The sequence below is a fragment of the Thunnus albacares genome, chromosome 15, assembly GCF_914725855.1.
Source record: "Thunnus albacares chromosome 15, fThuAlb1.1, whole genome shotgun sequence".
Classification (NCBI taxonomy): Eukaryota; Metazoa; Chordata; class Actinopteri; order Scombriformes; family Scombridae; genus Thunnus; species Thunnus albacares.
The window spans coordinates 28,872,931-28,890,735 of record NC_058120.1 but is presented as its reverse complement, the minus strand read 5'-3'; the positions used below and the strand labels follow the sequence as shown (position 1 = coordinate 28,890,735).

The following is a 17,805-nucleotide window of genomic DNA, read 5'->3' as shown; positions in this document are numbered from 1 at the left end:
TCCAGTAACATTTGGAAAGTTTAGAAGAGCCGCACAACTAAATTATTTTACCCCCATTCAAGTTAGTAAGTCTCTGGTGCAGATTAATTACCGTAATTACCAGTAATGCAGTAACAAAAATTCAAAAATGCAAACAGAAGCAGATCAGAAAACAAAGACGCTTCGTACTAAAATATGAGCAAATATACTTATCAAACAGAGGGAATTAGAGATAAAGGCTCTCACTAATATAAGCCTGCTTCCAATAAAAGCCTCCTCTATTAGAGGATATACAGTACCTGTTCCTTAGGTCACATACCATTTGTAACCCTTAACTCCATCCTGTTCATATATATTTACACCTTATTTCCACATCAAAAAAGTAGACTGAAGACACATAAAGAGAATAAGAGGGAATTAAGATACACAGAGTCACTGAGTAGTCCAAAAACAACCTGTTCTGTGGATTTATTGGAAAATGTGACATACCTGACACAAAATGACATCTACGTACGAGGCCGGATTATCAAGTAGGAACATTTGGCAACTGCCCCAGACCCTCAGGGATCTCCATAGGGGCACACTGTCCATTTTTGCCCCAGGGCCCCCAAGTGGGATAATCAAGCCCTGACACTTCATGGCCATTGCGTGTCATTTCGTTGCTGGGATAAAACACTGGCATTAAACCTACACACGACTGCCAAGGTAAAATTATCATTATCACCCAGCTCCTCTCTACTTTACTGGGCTTTATAGTGAGTTTCAGCTCATTATTTATCTGTCTGGCTGCAACTTTTACTGTTCTGGTTCACTCTAATCTCTAAAAAGCTACAGTACACTTCCTGCTTCAGCACCAAACAGACACAGTTAGCTAGTAAGCTAGCTGGTGAACATAGCGGAGCATTTAGCAGCTAAAGAGCCAGATATTTCCTCTCAGGAGTTGGTAGAGAGCAAAAACAGAAGCTAAAAGAGAGTGAATATTGGACTTACATTCACCAGGTGGACAGAAACATGACTCCAGATGGATGATAATGTTGCTCCATAACTGCTGGATGTGGAAATAAGCAACTGTTTGCTAACAAGTTCAACACATCAGTTTAAAAAGATGATGATGTGTCAGTGTTTCTGCTCTTTTAGACATCAGAAATCCATCAAACTGAGCTCTAAATTCTGTCTGAATTACACAACGATCATATGAACGTAGTGTTGCATGTCTGCCTCTCTAACCGTCTTAACATTATGGCGTCTGTGTACAGTGACATCACTTTCATACGCTCTATAGTCCACAAACTACACCTCACTCCCCATAGTGTATGAACCCGCCCCCCCCTCAGCATCTGTCAGGCAGCTAATAGAAGGTGACAGCGAGGCTCTGATATCAATACCTGCTGCATGATGAGGATTAAAGATCAACTGACTACCTGCCAAGAACACCGGCTGCTGAGTGTGTGTGTGTGTGTGTGTGTGTGTGTGTGTGTGTGTGTGTGTGTGTGTATGGTTTTTTTTTTGATTATACCCATCTGTGTGTGTGTTTCTCGCATGTGCTCGTCGGTGTTTTGAAGAGGTGTTTTCTCGTTAAGAGACGCTCGTTAGAGGTTGAAGGCGAGCAAACAGGTGAAGACGTTGCCACGGCGACGGCGTCAACAAACAGATCAGACTTTCATCTTCATCTGGTCGGGAGGAGAAGAAAACACTCAGCTCTTTCATCTGCTAAAGGAGCGGAGACACAGAGAGAATCAAAACACAGAAACAGAGACGGAGAGAAAGAAAGAGAAGAAAGCTCCGAAAAATGAGAGGAAGCAGAGAGACGGAGCGGCAGAGAGAGAGAGAGAGAGAGAGAGAGAGAGCGGTCAGAGAGGAGGACAGGAGAGAGAGAGAGAGATGGAAAGAGAGAGGAAAATTTTTTATTTTGCAAAAACAGCAGGGAGAATCAAACCAAAGGAGATGGAGAGACAGAGGGAGGAAAAGAGTAAATAAAGACTTCACTAAACGTTCTGATCTGATATTTATTTCAACTCTACTTTAGTTTTTCGTCCTGCATGATGCAGCTTACAGTGAACGTTTAGCGTGAACCTGCATTAGAACCAGTGAATCTCTCTGCATTAAGAAAACATCACCTGAACGATAACTTTGTTGTGTGTAATATTTGTGTTGTGGCATCAAATGCAGTTTTCATTTTTAAAAACCCAAACACTCACCGCCAAAACAATTTTAGAAAGCCGGTGTTTTTTTGTCTTTTGATATTATTATGTGACACTGAGCGTCAGGTGTGTAGAGCTGTGGGGTTCGTTATCAATGAAATGCCTTCATAGGAGGTTTAAAAGTAGAATTAGTCTCTGAGGTCACAACAAGTGTCTCTGCAGCTGGTCAGCGGCTCCCAAACCCTCATCAATAAGAGCTGAATAATTATTACATAACTTTATAGCAAGTAAAACTGAAAGAGCTCCAGTTAGAGAGAATTTCTTGAAGCAAAGGTCTGGAAGATCATAACGTCTATAACTGTTTAGTGTGATATATATTTAAGTAGCCTCGTAGTCGCATCAACATCTGCATGTCATGTAACATAGAACTGAACAGATATGTATGACCTCTGATATGTTTAATGTAATAATAATAATAATAATCTCATCTACTAAATAAAACATTTGAAAATAAGATACAATAAATAAAATGTTTAAATAAAGTGCTTAAATTAAAAAAAAATAACATAAAGGGAGGAAAAGCTTGACTTTCCCTCCCTTTCTCCGTCTCACTCGTCTTTCCCCCCCCCCCGACCTTCACCTCGTCTACCATAAAGACTAGAAAAGCTGCTCCAATTAAAATAGAAGCGTTTTAAATCATAACCCTCTGTCCAGGCTGTAGGTCCGGGGGTCCGTATGGGACATCTTCTGGGTCCGGACCTCTGCTTTATAGGCTATCTGTGAGGTTATTACTTTAAAGGATTTGGCAGGCGATTTTCTATATTTTTGTTATTGCTGAAAAATCAAACCAACGATGAACTGATCTAGACTTTGTTCTACATTGTACGTTTTTAAAAGAAGCTCAGTACAAAGTAGATCAGTTCATTGTAGATTTGTTGACAATTGCTGCTGTTTTGTCTGCGCTGCATCTTTTCTCCAACGACATGAATTTGTCTTAAAGTCATCAGCGCACGAGGTCATCAGTCCGTCATTAGCTACTCGATCTGCCCGCGCTGTCGCAACAAACAAACAAAAGCATTAAGTTTCTTCACAGGGGGTGGAGGAGATAAATATGAATTTGTTATAATATCCAAATGTTTGTCCTACTCACAGTCTAACCTTTATTTCAACCATGAGCCCCTACAGTAGAGAGATAGAAACAGGAGGAAAAAAACACACTTTAATCTGCTAAAACAGCAGGGAGACAGTGAGACAGACTCAGGGATAAAGACACAGTGAAAGATGGTGATGGGGAAGATAGTAGAGAGAGAGAGAGGAAGATGGAGAGAGCGGTCAGGAGAGAACAAGAAGAGAGAGAGATGGAGAGACTAGTAAGGAATAAAAGGAGAGAGGAGCTTGTAAAATGAGACGCAAGGAAAAGAAAGCGAGAAAAAGACGGATGAGAGAAAGAGCTTAAAAAAGACGAATATACAGAGAAATGCAGAGGGACAGAAGGAGATTGGATTTTATTGATAGCAGCGTTTTAAGTCGCCGCGGCGACGGTGGCGGCGTGTGTGTTCGCTCGGCTGCATTAGTGAGAACAGTAAATGCTTCCACTCACAAAGACTTCATATATCCTTCATTTGTTTACTGCTGCTGAATATTTTAAGAGTAAAGCTTTCATCCCTAAAATGTCACCACGCGCAGAAGGACTTCAGCTAATAACTTACAATAATCAATAACGCCTGATGATGTCAGCAGGAATCCATTTCCTGTCTCGCATGAAGGCCGCTGAGCTTTTTTTTTTTTTTTTTTTTTTTTTTTTAAACAAATGCTTCCTTTAATCAAACAGCTGGTATTTTAAAAGAATTTTCCTTTAAACCTTCAAACTCTAAAGGCAGTTTTCACTACTTTCACTCACAAGGAAATTATTACTACAGCTGTCTGTTCAGAGTCTTTACAGAGATGTAACCTGACAGGAATAAAAGAGGAAGCTCCTGTTTTTTTAGGAAAAATCTGAAGTTATAATCTAAGACACTAATTAGCGCTAATTGTGTCTGGTTTTACCGAGTTACGACGCTGAGGAGAAGGGATGGAAAGAAGTATTCAGATCCTTTACTTGTGTAAAAGTAGCAATATCACAATGTAAAATTACTCCGTTACTGTCTCTGACCTTACTTAAGTAAAAGTACTGAAGTATTATCATCTAAATCTCCTAAAAGTCATCGTTTTGCAGAAAATCAGCTGTTCTGACTGTGACTGATATCACGTCTACACACAGGAGCCAAAAAGTTTGGAAACTACTACATTTTTGTATTTTATAAGCTTATTATGTGATATTTAATTTAAAATTTTAATAGGAAAAGTAACTACAGCTGTGAAATAAACGTAGAGGAGTAAAAAGTGCAATTTTTTCCCCCTGAATTACAGTGGAGTAGAGCTATAACGTAGCATAAAATAGAAATACTTAAGTCAATTACAAGTAACTAAAAATTGTACTTAAAGGTGCACTATGCAGGATTTGTAATCAAAGGTGGCCTCTCCTCCCGGCTCAACGAGTGAGCGAGAGAGAGAGAGAGAGCAGCGGCGGACGAGCGAGCTAGAGAGTGAATGAAGAGACTGAGCGGTGCCGGCGCCATGAATCACATAAATGAAACGTTATTTTCTGATTGTTTCCATAGCGGTCACGTTATAAAGCACAAATAAACACACTTCCACGCAACCCCGCAGGAAGACGCTGCGTTACCGGATTTAGTGTGAATGCATCCCGTCCACTGCGGCCTCTCCGCTCTGCGTGTGTATAGCTCAGCCCCGCCCCCTCGGACCTGCTGCTCTTTATACATCCGTGACACACAGAGCAGAGTGGAGCAGAGGAGAGAGACGGAGAGATGTAACCTGACCTCACCACCCTGCGCGCTGTTGTCGGCTGGAGGTTGCACACACGCTGCCTGAAGGTTGACGCCCAGAAGCTTCCCGAACACAGCAAAATAATAAGAAAATAAGAAAATACAGGCAGAGGGCAAAGTCTCTGCAGATACAGACACCACCAAACACTTCTAGTGGGTCATAAGTGATGATTGAGAGAGATTACTTTTGTATGAGTCTATAAATTGTTTTTTTCCTGCATCATATACCTTTAAGTACAGTATGTGAGTCTATATATTAAGTTACATTCCACCAGTGGTGCTAAGAAAAAGGCTGAAGAAAAGGAAAAGCTCTATATTCTTCATTTGTTTCCTTTTCTCATGACTTCTCTCTCATACGGTCACCGTAGGATCTCCGGACTGTTTTACCTCCGATCTCTGACCTGAGAACGAGTCACTCTCGAGACGAGCGTCACTTAAAATCACACAAAAGTGAAAACATAAATATCTCACTTTGGAGTTGAGCTCTCACTTTGTCAGAGTGCTAAATTTATATTTTAATGCATACAGGTTTTGCCATAAATGTCACAAACACAGCGGGCAAAGTGAGCGGGGGAGAGAGAGAGAGAGGCACATCTTACTTTATTGTCTGCTTCCATTTTCAGTGAATTGCTCTAAAAGCCTTTAAGGAATCCCGCTGACTTTCAGACCCCATTTATATGTGATGTTAAAAAAACCAGAGAGCGAGAAACAGATGGATTCTGGGTCAGCGGAGGCAGAGCGTCAAGTATCGTTCCATAAATGTGGTATGACCCATTTGAAGAAGAAGTCTTAAAAAATGATACATAGCACGAGATTAAAGTGAATTCAGCGTTTTGGTCGCTGAGGTCGCAGGTTGACAACATGAAAGCACTTTGCAGTATGGATCCTTTTAACCTCACTGACATCTTCAGCTTTAGGTTATACATACATCCCAAGAATCACCCTTCAGCCATCATTGATATCGAGAAGAAGCCAGTTTTTGTGAATTTAAAACGCTTTGTTGTTGCAGTTCTGTTCAGTCTGACAGTGAACTGATTTAAACTGCTGAATGCTACATCAGCTTTCTGTAAATCTTCAGCTTCAGCAAGAATTTTAACAGAATACGATGTGAGCAGTCAGAACTGCAGAATTACTGACGTTCTCTCATCAGCTTCAGCTGCACTTTGTGTTGATGAGAAAATTAGCAAATGTTAGCTCGCAAACTTTATACCTTTTTAACTTCAGCATATGAGCATGCTGATGTTAGCATTTAGCTCAAATCACAGAGGTGCTAGCATGGCTGTAGGTTAAAAATTGTCTGGTCAACATAGTTTTATATCCCCGACGCATTCAGATTAAAATCAGCTCTGTGTTAAAACAACTCAAGGAGCTGCGTTGGTGTGTGAGACGACGAGATATAATCGAGGAAGTCGAGCTACAGACCGATGAGTTTAAAAGCTTATTAGACGCCAAAACACCACAGACAAGATTCTACAACTCTGTAAAGTTATCATGGCTGCAACTATTTTTACCTTTCATGGTGAGAATTGTGAGGTTAAACAGCAGAAACGTGGCGTTCACGTTACAAATGATCCACCAGAAATGTGCGTTTGCATGTATGTGACTGGTCAACGCACTTTAAATGATTGGAGAATGTTTAAGCTAGCAAACAGCTAAAGCTAATCACTGTCCATGAATTAATACGCCATGCTTTTACCCCATTTCCTGCATCTTCCTTGCACCCAAAAAACACAAAAAACTTGGAACTTTCACTTCAAAATGCAACCGTGTTCACCTCCAGTCTGTGTGAAGGACCCTTAGCGATGCCTGAACCCCAGTTTGGGAACCCGTGGCCTTGAGGAGTACAGAGTAGTAGCGAGAGGAGGATTTTCTTGCAAACCCCGGAGGGAGTGATCTCTGAACATTACTCACCGCTCGATGACATCTGTCAAGGTCTTCCGACGAACCTCTACGGCACAAACCTGCACGGTTGTTGTTGCATTTTTATAAATTCATCTGGACAGAGATGTGAAGTGAAACTGGAAGAAAGAAATTAATAAGAGGCAGGGAGAGAGAGAGAGAGAGAGAGAGAGAGAGAGGGGGACTGAGAACAGAGAGGAGGATAACACGGAGGAGGAGAGCGAGGACGGAAGACAGGAACATCAGACGAGAGAAAAGAGGGAGAGATGGGAAGAGTATGCAAACAACAAAGTTTGGGTAGCTGTAGGCGGTATTAGCAGCAGCGGAGGGAATATGTGTGTGGGAACAAATTGTCGACAGGAATTCATTAGGCTCGTTGTGCGATAACGAGTGCTTGTGGTTTTAATTGACTTAATCAACAAATAGAATTAATCAGAGATTTCTAATTAATGGTAATTGATTGAAATATCCACTGGGTCACTGCACAAGCAACCAAAATTCTCCTTCTCTCTCTCTGCGTCTGTGTTTCTCTCCTCACTTTACAGTTTGTCCTTGTCTTCTTTATTTATCTCACTTTTTCTTTTTTTTTTTTTTGTTTCCTAGTGTTTGTTTCTCATTTCTTTCACTTTTTCTGTCACTTTTCTTTTTGTCTTTCTCACTCTTTTTTTTTTGTTATTTCTTTTTATTTTCTCAGTCTTTTCCAAACTTTTTTATGTTTAGAATGAAAACAACCTTTTTCACCGGGGGACTGTGTTGCTTCAGGCACCAGTAAGACGATAAAATATGATCTTGGAAGTCCAGTTTGACTGAAAGATCCTAGATAGATACTTAACACAGCGGTTTATAATAACATGAAACAGGATTTGTATTTGTTTGACTGACGGTGCTTTGTCAGATGATGTTGGGTAGACGGTTGGGTCGACATCGGTTTCTCTTAATCCTGATCTCTTAAATCTTAAACTTATCTGAGTCATTTTTATGCCTAAACTTACCCAAATACACATGAATACTTTTTGTAATTTATAACCACTGAAAAACATTTAACCGATAAGGGAATTGGATCAGAAAACTTTTCTTTTCTCTTTTCTTGTTTATGCTACATTTAAGCTACGTCGGAGCGATTTGTTAGCAAATGAAACCAGATACATTTTTAAATTAGCTGAATATATATATATATATATATATATATATATATATATATATATATATATATATATCAGTGTTAACATTGGATTGGATTTTATTTAGACTGATAGCAAAGGTTGCAGCCGTTTTGCCAACAGTTTGTTTGTAGTTCTTTACAACAAGTGTAAGATATCGTTGCTGACAGAAATTCCCAAAATTGCAGACTTGAAAATTACAACTTTGTTTTCTCTTAATTAAGATCTAAATGTCTCAGTTTGGAGGATTTGCTTTTGGTTTTTCTCGAGCTGTTTGTATCTTTCATCATGTCTAGAGTTTGTTGGGTATCAAACTCCAAAGCTCTCTTGGTCACATTTGTAGTCTTGATTGATTAGATAGTTTCTGCTTTAAATGAAAATGTATTTAAATATCGGCAAAGTTGTTTTACAGCCAAACTTTGGTTTCTTTCGTGAAATGAAAAACAAAAAGGGCTTGGTAGAAATATTCGCTACCAGAACTTAGAACCACTCGTCTCCATCTTTGTCTCACTCTCATTACAAAGTGCTTTACCATCATGGAAAACACTGACATAGCAATGAGACTAACAACCTCCACTCTCCTCTATCTGTCTTTTCCTCCCTCCCTCCCTCCCTCCCTTCTTTCTTTCTCTCTCTCTCCATCCCTCCCTCCCTCCCGACATCCCTCCCTCTCTTCACGGCAGGTCTTGGTAATTAGATTGTAGAGATGAGGAGGTGGAGGAGAGATAAGAGGATTTTGTTTTTAGGAGAGGGAGATTTAAGAATGAGAGAGATAGAGGAGGATGGAGTGGGAGAGAGAGAGAGAGAGAGAGAGGGTGAAGGGGGAATTAGAGAAAGAGGAGAGCAGATCCTCTTCTTTTTGTTTATCCCGAGTCGGTCACCCTTCCTGAAAGAGGATGTTGAGTGACAGACAGAGAAGTACATGGATAGAGAGAGAGAGAGAGAGGAAACAGAGGAGGAGATAAAGACATCACTTGTTCATTTCGTGTCCCTCCTGTTGGCCGACCTTGAATATGCGACAGACACAACATTACGCCCGGAGAGAAAAGAGGGTTCTTGAAAGTTCAGAGTTCTTTATGGAGCCATAATAATGACTTGATTTGTCCAACAGTCAACTTTCAGCCACGTATGATTACAGCAGAATGCTAAGCAAGCTACAGAGACGCCCTTACGTCTTCCAGCTCCTCCCGGAGGATCCCGAGGCGTTTCCACATGGGATCCTCCAGATGGGGATATGTAATCCCTGCGGAGTGTTCTGGTTCTGCTTCTGAGTTTCCTGGAAAACATCTAAAGCACTGAGAAGGCATTCTTATCAGATGCTGAATCACCTCAACAAGCTCATTCTGATACAGAAGAGCAGCGTTTCTACTCCGAGTTCTTCTTTACGTCCATTGCTGGACTTTGGAATAAAGATCATAAACTTCCTCTTCGTCTTGACAGTCCACCTTGACGCACTTGATCGGTGCGACATCAGAAGACAGTTTGGACTCACTTTCACTCGTTTTTACATCCTCTGAGGCAGAAAAACATGTTACAACTGAGCTAACTAAACATATTTAGCGCTGACTGACTCTAACAGACTGAAAGAAACTTGCTAGCCTAGCAACATTAAGGCTAACAAACAACCCATAATGCAACACTCTCTGCAGGAGCCGGTGTTAACAGTGATACAGTCTCATTCAAAAAAAAAATCTGATGTTGTAAACATGTAATTGCCTCGAATATTAGACGACCCCCCGCTTCCTCAGATGTCATTTTATTCGGGTCGATACGGTATCGTGGCGTCCGACTTCGAGGTGTTGAAACACGTCACACTCAGCTGCGAAACATCGCCGGAGGCCGATGAAGCGAACACAATCACATCGTCTGCAAAAAGGCGTAGACGCAAGCCCAAAAACAGTCTCACTCCTCTGCTGAAATAGTTTAAATTTGCCATAATTTCATTTGAAGATTGGAAAGGTAGAGAATATTACAAGAACAGAAGCTTGATTCTGCATTATTTTTTAGGGATCACAGTCAGTTCTTCACTCTGATTTTCTCTGTTTCACTCTAACAAAATCAGCAGTTTACCTCTTTTCATTTCCTGTCTCTCTCCTCCTTGTTGTCGCTGTCTTTATCATTTCTATCCTTCCTTATCTCTCTGTTTCTCTTAAGCTCACTTTAATCTTCTATCTCTCTTCTTTCTTTCTGTCCTTACTGCCCCCCCCAACCCCCCCACCCCCCTCCACCCCAACACCACCCCTCTTCTTCAAATTCTCTCACTCACACTGCTTTCAGCCGCTTTCAGTCCGTCTCATCCCTCCCTCTACATCCTCTGTCTCTTTCTCTTTCTCTGCAGCCACTCCACGGCTTTCCATGTATTTTGGAAGAAAAGCTTTTTAGCAAATATTTGTCTGACTGTGTCTGTAGAGCCCTCTGAGTCAATATGGGCCCAGCCAGGCTCGACCGGCCGGAGAGAAAGAGAGAGAGAGAGAGAGGGAGGGAGAGAGAGAGAGAGAGAGAGAGAGAGGGAGGGAGAGAGAGAGAGAGAGAGAGAGAGAGGGATCAGTGCATAAAAACCAGCAGTGCAGAAACAATAGAGACTTAGGATTCTCTCTTTTCTCCTTTCTGCCTAAAAATAAACTCTCAGAGAAAAGACTTTAGTTTCTATCTGAGGTTCACCAGACTGCAATCATAATACTAATAACGATTATCATCATCAGTGTTTATATCCGTCCTAACTACTGTAAAATAGAGATCTATTACAGCTGCAGTTTCTTCCTTCGCAGCCAATCGGAGACAAGAAGTTATGGACCGCTATCATCTGTCGCCATGTTTGCTGACTATGTTTTTGAACTTTTGAACAATTCATAACGCCAGTTGGGAGACATAAAACCCTAAAAGAATGAACCACATCTGACTTGTCATCAGGACTTGCAGCAGACTGATGAGGAAAGAGTTTTTTTTCCGGCTTGTGTTTACGATAAATCTCAAACCGTATGACATAAACTTCAAATCTCCCCTCAGTCAGTCTGTAAGACTTTTGTTGTTGTTGAGCCAGACTTTGTGGAGCTGATTTTAGAGTTACGGCCGTCATCCTCTGACTCTAACATGCTGAATTATTGTTCCAGCCCCCAATCTAGTTTAATTCATCTTCCTGTGCTCCCCCCCCCCCCCCCTTTCGACGCTGTCTGCTGCAGTTATTTGGCGCAGAGCGAGTATCACTCTGTCGTTTTGTTGTTGTTTAGAGCCTCCTCCTTCAACGTAATACACACCTCCTGTTTGGAATAAATTTATCTGCAACATACACACACACACACACACACACACACACACACACACACACACACACGCACACACGCCATGGCTTGTCCTCTTGATCCTGTCTGCTGTATTCTGCATCCCCATCTCCTGTTTAGACAAGCAGGCGAGCTACAAATATGCTAAACTGAAGAGAGAGCGAGAAAGAGGAGATGAAAGACAGAAGAAGAAGAGTTGAGAGTGTGTGTGTGTGTGTGTGTGTGTGTGTGTGTGTTTGCGAGAAAGAGAAAGAGAGAGAGAGAGAGATAGAGACAGAGAATCCCATTTCATTGTAATAGTGTTTAATATTTATTGGAAAAATGTAAAGAAAATGTAAAGGAAGTGCTTTTCGGCGAGCGGGCAGGATTAGCATAAATAGTTTGGGGCTTGGACGTGTTTGGTCCCCGCTGCAGAGGAGTAAGGCTGTCCCCTCTGTTCACTGTGACACACACACACACACACACACTCAGAAATACATGCATATGTTTGCACACACACACATATCTGCGCACACATACTCGTGCACACGCCCGCATGAGTAAACATTCAAACATGCAAACACACACATCCACACTGACCTTTGCGTGTGGAAACTCATCAGCATATAGTGATTTATAATAGGCACTGCCAATCCTCCTGTTTCTCTTTTTCTTTGTCTTCTTTTTTTTGCATTTATTAGACAGCAGAGAGCGAAGCCGGGGGGGGGGGGGGGGGGGATATTGGCTGTTGTCATTTATTTTATGCACTGTTACTGCTGATCAAGGATCTGTGTGCTGAATTTGACTTTATGCTAATAAAGAATTTAACTAAACTGAACTGAAATGAATTAAAGAATAAATAAAAAAACAAATCGAGCTACTTGTTAGTTTAAAGGATAATTCTGTTTTCTTACAACTCCTCCTTCGCCCGTCGTTTCTGTTTGTTATAAAGTTAATTGCTGAGATCTTGGAACAACAACAACAAAGTCTGACAGGACAAGAAACACGAGCAGCCAGACGATCAGACGGGTTTTAAACACTTTATTTGGACGTAAACCTGAATGTGAGAGAAGCTAAAATATCGCTGATAATCACTCGTTAAACAGGATGTGTGTGAGCGATGTGCATTAACACACAGAACATTCTTAAGAGATAAAATATGATAAATAAATGAAAAAGTCTCTCAGAGGAACAAGTGTCTTCAAGCTATTATGTGCAGTAAAGTAAACATTGTAGGACAGAGATAATAGATGAGTTTCCAGATGAGGAGCCTCTAAAGTTCAGATGGTTTGGACCATAATATAAAAATACTCTGAAAGCTTTTATGGATTCTGATAAATAACACACTGAAAGAAGTATTCAGGTGTGTGTGTGTAAGGGATAACGTACAGCGAGCGGGTCCATTATTGTGAAATGAATGTTCTGAATCATCCTCTCAGCTGTTCACTTGACGATGTTATAAATAAATGAAGGAATGATGGAATAAAACAGAATCATCCTTTAATCTGCAGCTTTCTTACTCATGATTGTGATTTTTTACAATTTCCTGTTGATTCTTTAGGAGGTTTTTCATGCAGGTTATCACTGCTAATGCTAACCATCCAGTTCTTCCTCGTGTATTTATTGCAATTAATGTGACACACATCACTTCCTGCTACCAGACAAGCCACGTGAACCACAAATAGAAAAGATTTCAGGGACGTAATATTAGCAGGATGGTCGTTATCTTTGTATTAGAATAATAATAATTAGAATATTTGCTGACCTTGCTTCTTTCTTCTTCTTCTTCTCTTTCAGTCTCTGTGTTCGGAGGTGCGAAGCCGACGAAGAGGAGTCTCCTCTGTCCTGAAACTCTGCCAGAAGCTGCTGCAACAGAGCCAGGTCAGTAAAAGAAAAGAAATCCCCAATTTAATTATCAGAAACAGATGACAAGTGACTTATTCCTTCACCTGGACTTGACTCTTATGACTCGAGTCTAACCAGACATCTAAAGAAGAAGAATCTTAACTCTAAGTTAGGTTAGTTAGAGACGTCATCGGTCTTGTTAAATGATGCTAACGGGTAGCCAGTGTGTTAAAAATGGACGCCAAGGGTTGTGATAAAGCATTGAGTGAAAACAGGCTGAAACAACAGAAGACAAAGCAGCAAATGACTGAAACAGACAGAAACTAGTTTATTATGACTTGAATTTTTAAGGAAAAAAAAAATAAACCTTTGCCAACTTTAAAAATGTTATAATTTATTTGTTTTTCTTTTATTTGTTTCTTTGATTTTGTCTCATGAATTAGCTCAGAGGAACTATATTATTATACATTCTTATTATTATAAATGTAATCATTTATCAGGATGTTAATATATATATTTTAATTCTTCCATCCCCCCCTCTGGGACAGTCGGGACCTATGGCGGAGGTGGGCCCTGAGGCGGAGCAGCACCGTGAGGCCCTGCAGCTGCTGTCAATCAACCTGGAGAGGAGGTGGGAGGCGATCGTGATGCAGGCGCTGCAGTGGCAGAACAGACTGAAGAGAGAGCTGGGAGAGCAGCAGGTTAGAGCGCTGACATTTACACTTTACATCCTTCATCTGGCTCCGCAGGCAGTCAGCTGACTTGATGGTTACACTCGGTGAGCGTGTCCAAGTCTGATTTGATGCTAAAAACGTAGCGTGAAAGACAGACGGTGCTGTGATTGAAGCTGAGATGTTTTTTAGTGACGGGAGGAGCTGCAGCCTGACGTTTCTGATTTTATTTAGTTTTAATAAGAACTCTGGAACAAAGCATAAAAATCACTTGTTTTTGAAACGTCTATTGACATTCATTAAAAAACTTTTGATACCAGCAAATAATCAGCTCTAGTGATGCCTTTTCTGTTTGTTCCCCTGGAAGAACTGATCAGTTTAGACAACTAAATCAATCTGGGTGATGTTTGACCCTGAAACGTAGCTGGATCTGTGCTGCGTTCATGTTACATGAGATGGAAAACGTTTACAACTTGTGAGGATTCATGTCACCTGAAAAACTCACAAAATCCTCGACTTTTATCTTTTAGAGCAGCATTTACAAGTCATAAACTACTAATTATGGCGACTCTGACATCAACGCGGCATTATGGAATGATTTCCTGCATCCTTTGACGTCCGTTTGCTGACATTATTTTCATTTTTCAAACTTTTTTTTTCCACCTCCTGACTCTGTAACATTTTGCCGTGTTTGATTGTGCTTCCTCGGGGGTCGATTCTTGGACGTCTTATTCTTCTTCCTCTACATGCTCCCTTCAGGGCTTATTATCCATTGATTCGCTGAGTCTGTTATCATCCTCATGCTGATGATGTCCAGACTTATAAAATCTGGATACTTTACATAATTTACATCAAACACATCAGTGCCTGGTTGTCTCGTAGTTAAATCATAACAAAACAAATTGTCTTTTCCTTCATTTAGACGTACGTCCTCTTAAAGTGCAGCATGTTCTGAGGCCTTCGATGGGTTTATCCTCTGAGGAGCATGCATGTGCTCAGTAAATCTAACCTGCCTGTTAGATTTTGATCATTCTTGTGTGAAAAAGTGGTGATTGTAGTGTGATGTCGGTGCTAGAGGAGAGGTCAGAGGGTCTTTAAAAGCATTAGGAAACATCCTCCTAATGTAGACACTCTGTCGCCATGACAACAAAAGCATCCTCGTCTATTTTGACTTTTAAAACCTCACAGACAGACGACAGCTCTATTCAGAATCACCGAAACAGTCGAGAAGCAGCCAGTTGATAAAAAAAAAAACTAATCTGTTAGTTCTGCGGTGCGATCAGTGTCACAGAGATGATGTTTCCTCCGCCACCTCTCCCACAAACAAAAGAAAACTCGGCAAATGAGATTTTTTAAACACTTTGACAGTCCGCGTATCAGAAACACCACGCATGTCTGCCGCCGTGACGGCGCCTCGCCAAAAAAAAAGGTTTTGTCTTATTAGAAAAAATCTGCAGCCCGATGAACCGATGCAGTCTCGGGTGCCACGGCGACGACGGTTTAACGCCGCTGCGGGCTGACAGCTCAGCTCAGCTCAGCACGTGTGCGGCTCGTCCGAGGATGATGTGAAATAGCGAGCGCTGTAGGTGTTAAGTGAAATGTTGCTCATGAGGGAGTCGTCCGGAGCCGAGCTGCTCTCGGGGGGGCGCACGAGGTAAAGAGATACAGAGAGAGAGAGAGAGAGAGAGATGAGTGCTTCATCCAGCTGATGTAACACATGAAGGCAGAGAGCTGCAGCAGGACGGAGCTGTTATGGATTTCTAATAGTGATGAATACGGTTCTATAGAAACAGAAGCAGGGGATGTATTACGATACGAGGAGGAGCAATTTAACACACACACACACACACACACACACACTTATGTTTGCACACATACAGAAAAACATATGTATATATATATATATATAGTGACACTGAAGTAAATACATGTGTTGTGTTCCATAAATGTTTGCGTTAATAGACGTATCGTGATGTGTTCGGAGCTCAGACAGAGATTAAAGAGGTAAATACTAGTTTTTTTTACTAGTTTTTCAAAGTTACAAGCTTAAGTTTGCAGTTTGAGATTTGAAGTCTTCATCAGATCAACAGTTACGGTGTGCTTGAATGAAATCGTTGTGCAAGTTTTAATCATATTTATGAAATTTCCTGCAAATTAAAACGCGGATCGACGCCTTTACGTCAGCGTCGACCTTTGTGCTCGACAAACACGTTCGAGACGACGTGTGAGGAGATTACAGAGCGAACCGAGCGGCGGTAAAACTGACGGAGCGTCTCCTCTTATCCACGTCGGACCCTGCTGCCGTGTTTTTATCACATAAAAAAACCCCGGTTCTGGTGGAGCAGAGGTCTGTAAACCGTCTACGGTACAACATCCGGTTGTAATCTGAAAAATCTCATTTTCTCTTTTTTTCGATTTCGACCTCAGCTGAACAACTTTGTGATGTTTTCACTGCTTTTCCACGTGCACGCTGTAAAATGGAAAATGCACCTTTAAAACTGGTGGATGGAAATGTACAGTAGTGAATGTTTACATGATTACATCAATCAGTTTCTCCAAACTCTCAGACACCATGTGGCCTATTTCTCTGATTGAGCAACAGTCAGGAGCCCAAATGAACATCAATCATTCCTCCTGTTCATACTGACCATTAGAAGATCCCTTCATAATAAACACACTTACAATGGAAGTGATGGAGGATAAAAATGTGTTTAAAAGTTGATCTGAAGCTAATATGAAGCTTCAGCGTCCAAATGAGTCAAATCAAGTAGATATCTTTCAACGTTACAGTCTTTTTAGTGCCAAAGTCCCTCTTTTTGTTACTATACTTCCACCTGCAGCTCAACAGGGAAACACAAAGACTGTAAATGTGTCAGATATCCACTGATGTGACGAACTCAGACTGCTGAAGCTGAATAGAAGCTTCTGTTGTCACCGTGAACAGGAGGAACGATTACAGTTTCAGTGACTGTTGTTTTAAGACACATTGTGATTTTATCCTTTAAGGGAAAGTGTGACAGTTCTTGCAGAACATCCAGGAAGTTTTTCCAGATGTGTTTTGTTATTGTTTCCTGCAGTAGTTTAATGTGTTTAAAGGGATGAATAAAGTCGCTCTGAAAGGCTCTTTGAACAGGACGAAGAGTTTAAAATCTTACGGCTCTTTTTTTTTTTATTAATGTTGAAAATTAGCAGGAAAAACAGCTTTTATGCTGCTGCTGCACATGTGGCTTTAGAGGTAGGACTCTCTCATGCACACACACACACACACACACACACACACACACACACACACACACACATATTGTAGAGGAAGAGAAGACAAATAACAGGCCAGACACTCTGACCTCGCTGCCTGGCTGGAGAGTAATTTCACTTCTACTGGAGATGGGAGAAGAATAAAGAGAGAGAGAGAGAGAAGCAGAGAGGAATATATCTGGGTGGTTTAGCTTATAAATGAACACTTCTGCTCAGTGATAAAACGATCGCGCTCTCCTGCTCTCCTGCTCTCCTGCTCTCTTGGTTTTTAGGATTGTCCGTCAGACAAAAACCAGTGAAGTTGAAATACATCACCTTGAACTCTGGGAACTCTGTGATGGGTGTCGTTTATTGATCATCATTAGTTAGCGCCCTGTTTTCTATTAAATAAGGATAAAAATAAAGGCTTTCTGCAGTTGAGGTAAATAAAAACATCACAATGATGTTTTTCTCACCATGAAACTAAAAGTGAAATATTACATATTCACGGCCTGAAATCTGCATCTTTCCAAATCATTTGTCTTAACTTGAGTCAAATGTTTTGAAGAGAGAGAGAGAGAGAGAGTGAAGAAGAGGAGAAAAACAGATCTGCCAGCGTGGTAAAAAAAAACAACAAAAAAAAAAACATTTCAACCTGTTTCTAATAGAAATCAAATTGTTTCATGAACAGTTTTTTTTTTTTTTTTTTTTTTTGAACCAGGACAGATTTTATT

At 40.9% G+C, this 17,805-nt stretch overlaps 1 protein-coding gene across 2 annotated transcripts in view; it reads left to right on the top strand.

The window, feature by feature from the left end:
- Nucleotides 1-17,805, top strand: part of akap6 (A kinase (PRKA) anchor protein 6) — a 243,609-nt gene that overhangs the window by 205,188 nt on the left and 20,616 nt on the right. For both annotated transcript variants that reach the window (XM_044373900.1, XM_044373901.1), the window contains 2 exons: nt 13,119-13,202; nt 13,715-13,867. In XM_044373900.1, the coding sequence (XP_044229835.1) occupies nt 13,119-13,202; nt 13,715-13,867 (237 nt within the window). The remainder of the gene's footprint in view (nt 1-13,118; nt 13,203-13,714; nt 13,868-17,805) is intronic.